The 15261-nt window shown below is 28.7% G+C and overlaps 4 protein-coding genes across 4 annotated transcripts; 3 read left to right on the top strand and 1 right to left on the bottom strand.

Moving 5' to 3' along the window:
- Positions 1-2: 2 nt before the first annotated feature.
- LOC128959461 (A-kinase anchor protein 17A-like) lies at positions 3-1867 on the bottom strand. The gene is made up of 3 exons (XM_054305417.1): positions 1283-1867; positions 1121-1215; positions 3-1055 (listed from the first exon to the last, which is right to left on the bottom strand). Exons 1-3 carry the CDS (start codon positions 1650-1652, stop codon positions 9-11), a joined length of 1512 nt encoding a protein of 503 aa, XP_054161392.1. The 5' UTR covers positions 1653-1867; the 3' UTR covers positions 3-8.
- Positions 1868-2024: 157 nt separating this feature from the next.
- LOC128959584 (uncharacterized) lies at positions 2025-5200 on the top strand. The gene is made up of 2 exons (XM_054305578.1): positions 2025-2765; positions 4171-5200. Exons 1-2 carry the CDS (start codon positions 2337-2339, stop codon positions 5062-5064), a joined length of 1323 nt encoding a protein of 440 aa, XP_054161553.1. The 5' UTR covers positions 2025-2336; the 3' UTR covers positions 5065-5200.
- A 2270-nt stretch (positions 5201-7470) lies between these two features.
- LOC128960390 (DEP domain-containing protein 1A-like) lies at positions 7471-10394 on the top strand. The gene is made up of 8 exons (XM_054306462.1): positions 7471-7497; positions 7714-7874; positions 7952-8436; positions 8502-9508; positions 9585-9758; positions 9839-10006; positions 10078-10214; positions 10385-10394. The coding sequence occupies exons 1-8, from the start codon at positions 7477-7479 to the stop codon at positions 10392-10394; spliced, it is 2163 nt and encodes a 720-aa protein (XP_054162437.1). The 5' UTR covers positions 7471-7476.
- Positions 10395-10847: 453 nt separating this feature from the next.
- Positions 10848-14805, top strand: LOC128959530 (receptor-type tyrosine-protein phosphatase mu-like). Its single transcript, XM_054305505.1, has 14 exons — positions 10848-10901; positions 10966-11052; positions 11131-11481; positions 11587-11686; positions 11785-11876; positions 12158-12609; positions 12681-12800; positions 12883-13320; positions 13397-13493; positions 13610-13671; positions 13845-13979; positions 14041-14306; positions 14516-14651; positions 14731-14805. The coding sequence occupies exons 1-14, from the start codon at positions 10865-10867 to the stop codon at positions 14803-14805; spliced, it is 2448 nt and encodes an 815-aa protein (XP_054161480.1). The 5' UTR covers positions 10848-10864.
- The last annotated feature ends 456 nt before the right edge of the window (positions 14806-15261 follow it).

Consider the following 15261-nt stretch of genomic DNA (forward strand, 5'->3'; position numbering starts at 1 on the left):
ACTTATTATCAATTTGTTACTACCGTATCGTTGATCTGTTTAATGGTGACAACACTTTTCGTTTTATAATGTTTGCAGCCTTTCTTATGTTTCTTATACAATGCTTTAGCGTTATGAGCAGTGGTCGTCATCGGCATCTCCTCATTGATAGATGGATAATGAAGTGGTCTCTTATGATGATTCAGGTAAAGGAAGCGCCGATAGTTTAAGTAATGGTTATTCATATATGTATTGTTTGAATAGCGACGAAATGAGTGATATGAATACGATTTGTTATTATTATTATTTACTAAATGATTATACGTTGGGTTGAATGGTTCACAAATCAATGTGTTATTTATGTCATTATTATTATTGGTCTGATTATTGGAGACATTAATGTTAGCCACACTTTTGAGTTTTCCTTTTGCCTCTTCTCTCAACTTTTCACGTCGTCTTTCGAGTAGTTTTTCTCTAAGTTTCACTTCTTCTAAGAGTAACCTGTCTTTGATTCGTTGTTCAGCTGATTGATGTTCTTCTTCTGTTTTCTTTACCCTTACTTTTGCTTCGACAGCTTTCATCAAATGTGTCAAAATAGTCTTCGCTGTCTTTTTGCGTTCTATTAACAGATCGATCCTCTGCTGACGTAATTCTCTTTGTCTTTTAGTCTCATCTTTCAATTTCTTCAGTTCAACAGCAGATGTTATACCATAATCTCTGGCAAGTCTTCGCTTTTTGATAGCTTTATCACTCAAATGTTTAGTTTTGTCAAAATCGACATTAATATCATATTCGAGATAATTGTGTTTCTTATTGTTCACTTCAGTCAATTTCTTCACTAATTTCATTCCTTTCAGTGCATCCATGGCTTTGACAAAACTAATATAATCCTTGTATTGTAGATATGCCTCAAAACTAAGACTCTCACTAAAATTAAAACGTTTAAAGCCGTCCTCTTCATCTTTCTTGTCGAGAACTGGTATATGGAATCTTCGTATGTCACCAAATATGCCGAAAACTTTAACTAATAGGTTAGGACTGGGTTTCTCACCGCCAAACCATTTGACTGGTAATGACTGTAAAAATATCAACAATTACCGTAATAATTGATTTTTTAATAAATTAATTGAAAACAGCGCACCTGTATATAAAGTGTGTCGGGTCTGCACCCGGCCTTCATTTCATTCATGTGCTGATTATCTCTAAAAAATGTCTCCCATTCGTGACGAGTTGATCCTGAAAACCAAATGACAAGATTTTCTAATAACTCAAAAATCAATACCAAATCATTTCCAACACTAACCTATCTTAACTCTGGCCGTCTTAACCAACAATAGTTGGGCAAAACCCGATAATTTCAGCGATACTTTATTAAGTCTGGCCTCAGTCTGGTCGAGACTGTGCTGTGAATCGCATTCGGCCTCAAACCGGATGAACTCAATGTTAGATTTACTGACTTTTAATGTCTTAAACTTTAGTGGTTTGACTTTCTTTTTTAGTTTGTCCATCACTTCCCACGTACTAATGGTCATCACTTGTCCGCTATTGTCCATTACCTTCAATGTCGGCAGTGTCACCGTAATGGTCAGTTTGGCGTGCGGTTTGAGATACAGATCAAGTTGCGGACACAACTCGATCAGATCGCTGTTGTCGCAGATGTGTGGGTCCGACATACTTGCGGCGCCACTTCTGTGTCCAACCGATCTGATTGACCACCGGTGTGCGCCCGCCGGTAAAACTCACGGGTTGTCTACTGATATGACAAGCGATGTGGACATCAAATCAATTACCGAAATGTTTGGTCTAAACAACAAATGATATGTCAATCAAATACTCGCAATGTTTTGGACGTCAATAATGTCGACACAAATATAAATTGGACGTAATTTGTGTCCAAATATGACTTTAAATGACATTATTGTCTTTAAAGGGTTAACTAGTAATACAATGATCGCACGTTACAACAGTTAGTGCCTGTGATAGGCGGAGCTTATATATAGTCATACATATTATGCATATTAAGCACATTATGTATGTATCCTAATCTATGTGTTTGTATTTGCGATAAAAGTATGTAAACAGTGCTAAAGCAGTTTGTGATCACATGTTTACTAATATAGGACTCCATTGAATGTATTGAATAGACATTGAATTTGTTTCAAACAATAATACAAACATTGAAAGTGCCTTTCGGTGACCACTTTGACGGCAATAACAACGTGTTTGTAATGATAATAGTGATCAAGCATTTGATGCCTAAGATGTTAACAAACAATTCGTAGTCTTTATTTGTTATTAGTGTGTTGTCCCCTCTTTTTCGTCGTCCCTGAAGACATCACCGCAAAACCCCAATCAAAATGTTATCCCATTTGTTAAGAGCACTCAATAGACAGACATTCAAATCCATACAAACAAACAATTATGTGAAAAGATTTTATGCCAATCAAGATGTTAGTCGACAACAATCAGATGCCGACCAAAGTGGTCAACAAACAGCTGATGACAATAACTGGTCAGCCAATAGTTGTCAACAACAACAACAAAAGTATTACCACTTTCAAGATCAGGACGTCGATGAATACACTCGACTATACCACGAATACTACCAAAGATATTATGACAACAAGTTTGACACCAAATCTAATTCTGGAAGCGATGACAATAAAGACGACGGCAATCATAGAGATGGACAACGAAACGAAAAGTGCAAATCAAACACCTTTTCATTCAGTGAATGCAAATACCATTTGATGACAATAAGACTTCTGGAGAAGATTGGATACATTGTATGTTACCATTCATTCATACATTATTATCATATGATATATCGTATCATTTTATTGCATTTATTATAAGCACAACAAATACTTAATCTTAATTTATGATTAATTATTTATTATCATTTACTTTATCTTAAAGTTATTTAATATTAAATTAATTATTTGCACTGTTGGCATAATTATATATCATATAATGAATATATAATATAACTAATAGGATATAAGTTTATTATTATTATGCCATTTATATTAAATTTATTATTTTTATTATTAGTCTAGTAATTTTAGTAGATGTAGTTTTTTTTAATAAGTTTATTGTTGTTTATTGCAGTTATATTTTGAAATAATTTAATAAATTCAGTCATAAGACTAATATTAGACAAAACATATGCAGTTTAATCATATTGTATATCAATGATAATTAATTATGTGATTTGTTAGCTAAAAATGAACTCAATTTGTTTTTTATTATTATAAAAGTACTCAAAACATTTAATATATTGAATTCAGTTTTTAGTGCGATATATATATATATATTTGAATGATAAGCAATTTACCAGTTAATTGAAAACAAGTGGTTTTTTATATATAAATAAGCAATTTATTAATGTTATTATAATTTATATAAAGTGTCTTGGTCATTGTGGAATTTTGAATAATAACAATAATAATTTTATTGCTTATTAGTCCTATTTACCTTATTTATACAAAATAGTCATATATCATATAATGCTTATATAAACAGTATGTTATATTTTAATTAAAATCCATTGTTTGGCATCAATTATATTAAATAAACAGTATGTGTATGTTGTGTAATATTATACAGTATTATAAATAGTTTTATATATAGTATTTATGTCTAATTTTTACTATACATTTAAGTTATATAGTATTATTTATGTGACTTTTAAGAGATTATATCTATGTTATAATAAACATGTAGATAAAAGTACAGTACTTTATTTAGTACTGTATAATATACAGTGTATATCATAAAAAATGTTATACGTGTTTGACATTTGAAACTTTTTTTTCATTAACATTTAGTTCATTATAATCTCTATATATATAAATTATATATATATTTAATAAATGATGTTTTTTAGTTATGTTGTTTAAAAGGTGACATAAGTATGAAATTTTAGTAAAGATTATGCAAATTATAAATACAATAAAAGTTTTAGCCAAAAATAAATAAAAAGTTTTCAAATGTCAGACACGTATCAAAGTTTTCATTTGTCTTATAAAAGTGTAGTTAATTTTTGTGATGAGATTATTTAGTCAATAATAATTTGTTACAATTAACTTATCAACTGATAAATTGTTTGTATATTATTGCGATAATGAAACTTTACTATTGTATTACCCGTATTATTAAATTGATTTTTGTATTTTACTCGACATAAAGGGTGCGGCACTGGTGGTGGGACTACATTTTGAGGGTCCACTACATAACTTACACACAACGGGACGACCTCGACTAACACAGATCTGTGACAGATTGGAGGGAACCGCCAACGATGGCGACAAATGTTGGAAAGTGTGCGGTCGTTGCCATTACTGTAACGCTTTCCTATCTAAGCTGTTCCCCAGTGTCTTCTCGGCACCCATTCGTAAAAATCACTACTTTAATAATGGAAACAGTCGTTACATAACTAATTCCACACAAATCGTGGTTAATGAAGAACTCAAAGAACGAACTTGCGATGAAAGTAAGAATAACATTGAAAATGAAATCAAAAGCGAAACGGATCCGATTGAAGATCTCTGCAAACAATTGCAAACTGCATCCATTGATTATGTGGATCAGTTGAATAATTTGTTGGGCATTTCGCTTATCAATACAGATCCTGATGAAGCCATAAAATGTTGGTCATCGAGTAAATCAAATCCAAAGGCATTGTTTAATTTAGGAGTGGCCTATGAAAGTGGTCGTTATTCGGCTGATGGAACTGTTGATCTAAAGTCTGCATTTAGACACTACGCACTGTCAGCATCTATGGGTCACAAGAATGCTATCTATAACCTCTCACTCTTTTATTTGTACGGAAAGGGTGACATTGCTGTAGATTTGGATCGGGCCGAGACATTGTTGAGACGGGCAGCTGAGTTAGGCGTCAAACAGGCCGAGTATTACATACAGGAACTCGAACTCAGGCGAAGCTTTCAACTGGCAAAACAGCGCAACATTTTGCGTAGCTCTGCTTCAGCACCCAATTTAACACTACTGACCACTTGTCATAGCGAGAAGAGTAGCAATAACTATCTTCAGGCACCTACCTATGCCATGGCCAGAGTGTAGACAATTATAACAGTAGTTTCGACTGAATTATTGTATAGTTTTACTCATTGTTTTTATTTTTTATTTGTTTTCAATTTATATACATTATTATATAATTATCTGATATATCATCTTTAAAACATTTTTTGTGTTTAATTTGCTCACTTATACGCTAATCATATAATTGTTTTTTTTTCATTTTTTTGTTGAATTATTTCCTTATGAAATCTAGTCTTTGACTTTTAGAATTCTAGAATTTGTCTAGAATTTTATATACTATATAATGATTATTAGTTGTTAATTAGTTGTTACCTTTATTTTGGCAAATTGCGAAAAATACAAAAAAAAAAATCTAATTATTAATATGAATAATATTATTATTACTCTTGTATTTACTTATATATATTGATATAATAAGAGATTTAAAATCTATAAAATTTAATAACTGTTATACAATAAGAATTAAACTTAATTACGATATATAATTGGGTATAGTTTTAAAAACTTTGACAAATAATTATGAATTTGATGAATAATATCGATGTGTACTTAACGTAAATAAATATATATATAATTTTCAATAATAATACCAAATAAACATAACAATTGTCAAAATTGCCAATTAATTATTGATTTTATTTTTATTGAAATTAAAGTAGCAGGCGCGGTTAAGGAAATTTTTGAAATTAATATTTTAATTGATATATTTTAATATATAATAAAATTTTACAGATATATATTAAATTTTAGATCAATCGGATCAATATTTTTATAATTATTAAATAAAATATTTTTTGATTATAATGGGAGGTATACAAGAAAAATCAAACTTTGACCCCTCAAAAAACACCCGTCCCTGGGATCAATTGCCATGAAATTTTTTTGTTGACATTATAATTATAAATAGATGTTTTTAGGAAAGTGTGGATCTGCTCCTGAAACATAATCTTAAAATTATCAATAATTAAATTATATATATTGAGCCGGTCGGTGAGTTTAAAATTTATAAAAATTATGTAATATCACATGACAAATTAATTGACACAAAAATTAGTTTAAAATATGTGACTCAACTGTACTATATCAATAATAATTATCAAAATAATAATCATTGATTTTATTAATTATTATTTTAATAAAAATGATTTTTAATAATTTAATGTTATAATTTTTAAAATTATAATACTTATATATTAATTATTTTTTAATTATTTTTTAATTGTACAAAGTTGAGTACAATTAAATTATTAAAAATCAGTTTTATCAAAACAATAATTTATAAAATCAATAATTTATATTTTGATAATTATTATTGATATAGTACAGTTGAGTCACATATTTTAAACTAATTTTTGTGTTAATTAATTTGTCATGTGATGTTACATAATTTTTTTTTATAAATTTTTAACTCCCCGACATATATAAATTAATTAGGCTCAATATATATAAATTAATTATTGATAATTTTAAGATTATGTTTCAGGAGCAGATCCACACTTTCCTAAAAACATCTATTTATAATTATAATGTCAACAAAAAAATTTCATGGCAATTGATCCCAGGGACGGGTGTTTTTTGAGGGGTCAAAGTTTGATTTTTCTTGTATACCTCCCATTATAATCAAAATTTATTTTAATTAATAACTACAAAAATATTGATCCGATTGATCTAAAATTTAATATATATCTGTAAAATTTTATTATATATTAAAATATATCAATTAAAATATTAATTTCAAAAATTTCCTTAACCGCGCCTGCTACTTTAATTTATTAAATGTTTGAAAAATAAAGCCCTAATATAGAGGGCGTAATTGTAAGTGATTTTGTCAAACAAAAAGTTTAAATGTTCTAAACATAGGTATGGAGTCTATACTCTCTTAACTCATTTAAATTATTTTAATAATTGAAATATTTTGTATAATTAATAATTTTAAATTTAAATTGTTTTTCCATTTATATTGTATCTTATGTTTTATATAAATTATTTTTTTTGTTGATAAAATATACTTAATATACAGTAAAATATAATTAGCATTAAAAACATATATAATATAACAATACAAACAACTCCCCCAACGACTGGTTCTAAAAGCCCAGCCATTGGTCGACATATAGAACCCAAAAACTTTACGATTGAATGAGAAAACGGTTGAGAAAAGCGCTAAAAACTTATTATTATTATTATTGGAGAGAAAAACTGTTTTACAATACATTTGAATCAATGAATATATCAAATGTTTTATTCAAATGAAAACTTTTTTCTTTTAAATTTGAATTTTGTTTTTATTTGTTTGTTTAGTATTGATTGTATAGACGTTAAGATAAAATATTTAAAATTTAATTTAAGAAATAATAAATTTATTTTTTTAAAAAAATGAATAATGCTTTGCATGACATCCGTAACGATGGACACCATCAGAGAAAACCCGATATGTTTCGGGCAACAAAAGTGGTCAGTATTTTGTTAAGATATGTTATCAATTGATTTGATTAAATGAATCACTTCTTCAGTTTGGTCTCTCTCTAAGTGCATGCAATGAATCTCTTGGTTGAGATAATAATAATGTCTTTTAGATGTCTTTGATTATATGAATGTCTTAATTATTGCTTATTTTATTATATCGTTGTTGTCATCGATTGTTGCTTTCTTTTGTGATCTTGTCTTCAGTGGAATCAAGTGTTGCATTCATTTTATATCGGAATCCAACTAAAGAAACACAGAAAACATATGAAAAGTCATTACAACTGTTTTGTGGCCAACGAAGCCGTCAATTGGATACACAGTTATCTCCAAATGTGTTCACATTTTGACGGACAACAGATAACAAGGTTTGTAATTGACTTTAAATTAGTCGCGGATTGGGTACGACATTGCTTATGCATATATCATTGATATTAATTACCAGATATCAAGCCATCAATTTGTTGAGAAAATATCTTCAGACCGGTGTCATCGAGAATGTGGACACACGTAAAGTTGGTGACGAGTTTCAGGACAACAAAGACTTGTATCGATTTACACGTGAGGCCAATGAGAATCTGCCGTTTATATCGAGCTCTAACCTGAAGCCGATGTCCGCTGTCATAGGCGGTGATAGCTGTGAAGATAAAAAGTCAGATAATTCAGTCAAATATGATGAACAATGTATCACAAGAGCTATTAATGAGATGTCATTAACCGAAAGATGTGATGTCTTTAAGCAAATATTTTTTGATCGATTTTCGACTTTATTACCAAAAGTCGATGATTTTATTAGAAAAGATGAAATAATTTCATTGAATTTAATGCATAATATGACCCGAATTAGTCCTAACGGTGTGGTCAGACTCACAGATAAGACTGAAGATTTACCCCATTGGGTGATGTCAGCTATGAAATGTTTGGCTAATTGTAATAATAAAAAGTTTTCAATATTTCAATAATATTTTTATTAATAAATTTTAATCATATTTTAGGGCCAAAAGCGTCGGGAAGTGACAGCTGTTTACCGAAATATCCGGGTTTTGAAAACGATGTCTTTGCTGTTGTGAGAGACTATTTTATTAATATAGGAATACCATTAATTCCCAATCAATTATATCCATTAATAATTCATATATACGACAAATTCACATTTAAATCAATTATCCCATCAAATACCATACATATGAATAGCTTGAATCTCAACAGAAAATCAATGTCTAATCAGATGCCAACACCTGTTCACTACACTTTGACCGCAAAACTCAATAAGCAAAACACATCGACACCAATACTTGAATCTCAAGCGCCCAAAACTACTGTAGATTTGCCACCTAATCATATCTATGAAACGGTATTCATGGGTGATATACCGGTCACCAAAATTGTATCCATTGATGAACTAACGAATCTTTTTGTGAACAATCCACGGATTCGAAGTCGAAGTTCATTTCGTGAGAATAGTTATAGAAATCAACCGATGAAATCAAATGATTGCACCAATCGTTATGTTGACGCCATAACAACTATACCCAGAATACCGCGAAAGTTTAATTGCTATAAAAGTCCTATCAGTGAAAGTATTTACAAAACTAGATACCAGTCGCCAAACTCAAGCGCCGGTAGTAATGGTAGTCCATTTGGTTATTATAATTACGGCTTTGCAATGCAAAGTCCCACCGAAGACGGCGAATATATGGAAAACAAAAGCGTATCGTCGCTGTCAACCATTCAGATGTCACCCGTTTCTCAAAGTGATCCAAAAGACAACTTAAGCGCACAGTTCTCTAAGTCATCAAATAATTCGCTACAAAATACTGTAATTAATAAAAACGACGACAACAATGAAGAAAAATTGATCGAAACATTAAGATTGTGTCTATTGTTAATGCCGTCATCAAATAGAAGACATTTACATCTATTATTACGATTAATGTCGAAGATTATCCAAAATAAGGAAATCAAGTTCTGTTTTAACGAAGATATTTCAGTCAAGGATTATGTAAATATTTATAAATTATTCGTTTAATTGATTTATAAATTGATTTAAAATTATTTGTTTCTTATAATATAAATAGATATTAATGATATTTACCAGAAGTATATTATGCGCCGACAAAGAGAGTATTTATGACGAATTAAAAGCACAGAAAATTGTTTGTCTTTTGCTCGACGAATGTAAAGAACTTTTTAAAGTACCACAGAATCTAATGCAAGAAATTAATGAACTTCTTGTAAATAAAGCTAAAGAGGTATTGTATTGATAGTAAATTTACTGAATATATGTGAATTTTTTTGCATTTTATTAATCATTATTTGTAAATATCATTAGAAATTATTTAGTGAACAACAAGTTAAACAATATTGTCAGACAATAACAAGTGAAGAGTTTGAACTACAGAGAGATGTAATGTCTGAGTATGCGTTGGCCGACCTATTGAAGAGTATTATGACTGATGAACGACTTAGTGATAGGGATAAACTCAAATGGATTAAACAGGTATTGAGGAAATTACCGGTAGTTATCAAATTATTGTTTAATATATAGTTTAATTTTTTAATTTTTTTTAGTTTAAGTCATATCATCCGGATGTCTATGACTTGTATTTCACAAATCAAATAAAAGTATCCAAAAGTGAAGAATATCTCAACAAAAGATCCGATAAAAAGATGAATCGATTACAAAACAAATCTAATTTATTAAAAAAGTTTTTATCGATACGATTGTAATATAAATATTACTAAAAAATAATTCCAATTATATTATATTAAACTAATATTTATATACAAAATTTTGATTGAACCCTAATTATGTATATAATATTAAAATTATTTTTCTAATAATATGTATCACTGAAATATAATTACCGATATAAAGATATTGTTGATCAATTGGGTCCACAATCATTTCTTTGTATAAAAATTATTTTATTTAACTCATCAATGTTTTTAGTTTTCTATATTATGAGAAATTGTTTTTTGAATAATTTAATACGAAATTTAATAATAATAATAATAATATCACAAATAAAAAATTTTATTTGCATCACATCCCGGCAAATGAGTGTAATTATAAATTATATATATGATATAAATTTATATGCAGTATATATATATGTTATATGTTTATAACTTATACGGTAATTATTTTAAAAAAGTTGTCTATAGAGAGGATATGCAAACATCCCGTTTTATCTCCAAAAAAAGATCAAATGTTATTAAAATATTAATTAAATAATACAATTGTATTCAAAATGTTTGGTTTTACATTACTATAAAAATATTATTTTAATTGTTTTAAATCATATATAATATATGTATATATTTCATATGATAGCAATTTATTTTGTTGATTAAAATGATTAAATTTCTAATATTCCTAATATTAATTTTTGGTCAGTATTCTGTTAATTAATTTTATAATTTATTAAATTTAATGTAAATTATTTTGTAAAACAGTATGTTTTTGTTATTCACAACCAAATTATGAGACCAACGAAAACCCTAATAACCCGAACGCAGATTGTGTTAGAAATAATAATAAATGTAAAATATTTAACAAACATATTATTATTAAATTTATAGAAAATTTAATTAATTTATTTTTAAAATATTAAACTACAGTCACAGTGATTGCCGTGAAAAATGGTGTCACAAGAGTACAGACTGCCATCGATTCCTGTTTAAGTGATCAGAAATCTGATAATCTTTATGTAATGGCCATTAAATTAGTCAACAAAGACGATGAAAAGATTAGCGAACAAGTTATAAGAGATTTGTTTAACGAGAAGAAGTGGTCGCCCGGAAGCAAACACCAGCAGATAATATCAGATGACAAACACATGGTTTACGTGAATTGTATGAAAAATAATCACATCATTGACTTTAATGGTTTGGACACTGCATTCAAATACAAATTCGGTATTTTTGACAAAACTCTTCAACAAATGTTCATTAATAGCGATTCTGTTTCCGGTTTGTATGAATAATAAATGAAACATTAATTTTGTTAAAAAAGTTTTATTTTAAAAAATTGTTACATTTTTTGTAATTACAATTATATGGCCAAACCATATACAGTGACCCCTAAAACGGACGGTAATCTCGAAATAATATTAATTGCAATTTTGGCCATTTTATTGCTAATAACATTTGTTTTGTTAGCTGTATTGCTCTATATGTAAGTTTTGTCATTTATATAATTTATTTGAGATAATATTTTAATATATATTTTTAAATAATTATCATTCGTATGGCTATAATTGTATGATTGGACAGCAACTATGCCGGTGAGAGTCGACTACACAATGTCTTCCTATTGTGGACCAAAAGTGACAGAAGAAAACTCTTGAGACGAGACAAAGACAATGGTATCTATTGATTGATTCAATTTATTTTCTAAATATGTTATTAATATTTGAATTAATGATTATATAAATATATTACTAATTAATCCTATGATGATATAACAAATAATTAATTTCAAGGATAATGAATTGTTATAATTATTTTCAATAATTTGAAATTATTTTATTAAATTAATTCCTTTATAAATAACAATAGTTATATAAAATTAATAATTTATATTCTATGATATATAAAATATATAATAATTTATGATTATTTTTTTTTGAATGAAAAATGAAAATAGCTTACGACCAGTCCTACCGGTGCTCAACACTATCATTCGGTTCATTTCACGAACAAGAGTTTGAAATAAAGACACATCCGTTAGATTTGTCAGACCTGAGTGATACCATTCCGTTGATGATTGAAAACAATGTTTTAAAACAAGAGTTTATGAGTGTATCCAGAGGTCAACTGATGCGATGGGATTACGGCAAACAAGTACAGCACAGATCAAAGAACCGATACGGAAATCTGTTGCCATACGACCACTCGAGAGTTGTGTTAGATATTATCAACAACGACAGTAACACTGATTATATAAATGCCAATTATGTGGACGGCTGTAAAGTCAACAACCGATATGTGGCCACTCAGGGACCGTTGCCCAACACTATCAGTGACTTTTGGCGTATGATCTGGCAGTTGGACACTCACCAGATCGTTATGCTTACCAGTCTTGATGAGGGAGGAAAGGTATTAACATTTTTTTGTGTGTCAATCATAGATTGTTGATTAAAATCTATTATTATATTTTTATATAACAGAACAAGTGTGACAAGTACTGGCCCGACCATAACAGTGCCAATTATGGTGATATCAAAGTTAATTTAACAAAAACCGAAATGTTTGCCGATTATATCATTCGCTGGTTTTGTGCCGAAAAAGTATTAAATTATATTACAATTAAATTAATTGTTTGTATTAAATATATATTTATTTATTTAAATGTATTATAATGTTTGACAGGAAGGAGTTGAACGTGAAATACTTCAGTATCATTTCATTTCATGGCCCGATCATAACGTTCCTATGTATGCCTGTTCGCTGATCTCGTTTGTAAGAAAAATGCGTTCATCCGTACACTACAAACCCAATCAACCAATTGTTGTCCACTGCAGTGCCGGTGTCGGCCGTACCGGTACTTACATATTGATCGATGCGATGCTAGAGGCGGCCCAACACGACAAACAGATCGACATATTGAAACAGCTGTGCGTTATGCGACAACAGCGGATCAATTTGATCGAGAAGTTGGGACAATATATATTTGCACACCAATCGCTTCTGGAGGCCCTATCCCATGAGCCGACAAGTATCGCATGCAATGACTTTCAAAACTATTTCACTAAACTCATCCACTATGACAGCAACAGTAAAACATTGCCAATAATGAAACAATTTCAGGTAATTATCAATTAGTAATATTCCGTGAAATATATTTAATATTATTTATTTTTTTACCGGTAATTCCTGGTTACAGATTCTCAACAAATTGTCGCCACAAATGCTTAACCCTGATGTATGTCAAAGTGCACGATCGCATCAACACCTTAATAGAAATCAAAATATCATACCACGTATGTCTCATTAAAATACCTGGATAATTGTATAACCTTAATGATGATAATAATAATAATAATATTAATATTAATGACTGTATTTTATTGTCGCATATTTTTAAATGACATTTTAGCTGATTTTTCGCGTGTTATTCTTCCCGGAAATGATGACTACATTAACGCTGTTTATATAAATGTTAGTAAATTTTTATCGGAAACTTTTTAATGCTAATCTACGTAAAGATTTTTTTTTGCAAAATTAATTTTAAAAGTAATTGATTACTTAGAATAACACATTTAATTGGCAAAGTATCTAAATTTAAAATGAAATAATTTAATTAATTTTAAAAATAATAAATTTCATAATAGGGTTATAAACGTCGCGACGCCTACATTGCAACTCAAGTGCCACTTGAGGTCAGTCGCAGCCATTTCTGGCAGATGATAGTGTCGACGGCCAGCAAAACCATTGTTCTGCTCAATGATATCAAATCGGATCAAATTGTGAGTGAATAGCATTTAAAAACTATAAAAATATTTATTTATTGTCTAAATTTGTTTGAAGTATTGGCCGACAGTTGAAAACAAACAATTGGATTTTACTGATAATAATATATCAGTTCAGTTAGTTAGCGAAGAACCGCACAATAATGTGATAATACGTGTCTTTCATTTACCACAAAGCGATCTTACAGTCAAACAGTTTCATTTAAAAGGCTGGCCAGTGATGGCCAATAGACCTCCAACACCGCAAACAATCATCGATTTGATGGAAATGACTGATCAGTGGAACCTACAGTTCAACTCTAATAGTATTGTAGTTCAATGTTTGTAAGTATCAGTTGAAATACAAGATTATTAAAATATATAATAAATTATAATTTACAATAAGGCTATTAATATAAGTATTATTCAAACACTATATGATTGATAAGCTAATTATAAATTATTAAAGTACAGTAAGATTCTCATAAGATTTTATCAACAAATAAAATAAAATCTGCTAATTAAAAATCAATTATTTTCATATTTTTTTAAAGTGATGGCAATCAGGCCAGTGGTATATTTTGTGCCATGAGTTTTGAATGCGACCGCATTAAAGAGGAACAGGAGATCGACGTCTTTCTAGCTGTACAAACGGTGCGCACCACAAGACCCCAATTCATCACTGATTTGGTAAAAATAATAATCACTTAAATTGTGGAGATATCAACAAATTTTTTATTATTGTTTTTGAAATGTTATTAAAATGTAGGATCAGTACAAGTTTTTGCATCAAATAGCCATCAGTTATCTACAATACTTTGACACATACGCCAACTTCAAGTGACAGTATATACCGGTCCCAACACAACAATAATTACAATTCAATTGTTTCGTTGCATTTATGATACAAAAAAGCAATGTTTTTATAAATAAAAAAGTTACACAATTGTTATAATTGTTAATAATTTTGTTTAAATATTTAATATTTTCTATAAATTAGTATTCAAATTAATTATTTAAATTTATAATAATGTCTTGGATTTTGTATTTCTATATTAATAAATATAATTATAATAATAATCATAGATTTAATTTATACAACCAAAAATTCGTTTTTTAAATAATTAATTAGTTAATCAATTAATTTAAATATTATTTGATAATAAAATGTATATTTGAATATAATTTTAAAATAGGTATAATTATTAATTATTGTCTAATTCATTGAATAAAAAGTTAATTCATTAAGAAAAGTTAATTGTTGTTAACATTGGTTTTAACATTTACTAATAAATTTTAA

The sequence above is a fragment of the Oppia nitens genome, unplaced genomic scaffold (genome assembly GCF_028296485.1).
Source record: "Oppia nitens isolate AA-2021 unplaced genomic scaffold, nextdenovo-longstitch-racon4-pilon3 scaffold4_pilon_pilon_pilon, whole genome shotgun sequence".
Taxonomy (NCBI): Eukaryota; Metazoa; Arthropoda; class Arachnida; order Sarcoptiformes; family Oppiidae; genus Oppia; species Oppia nitens.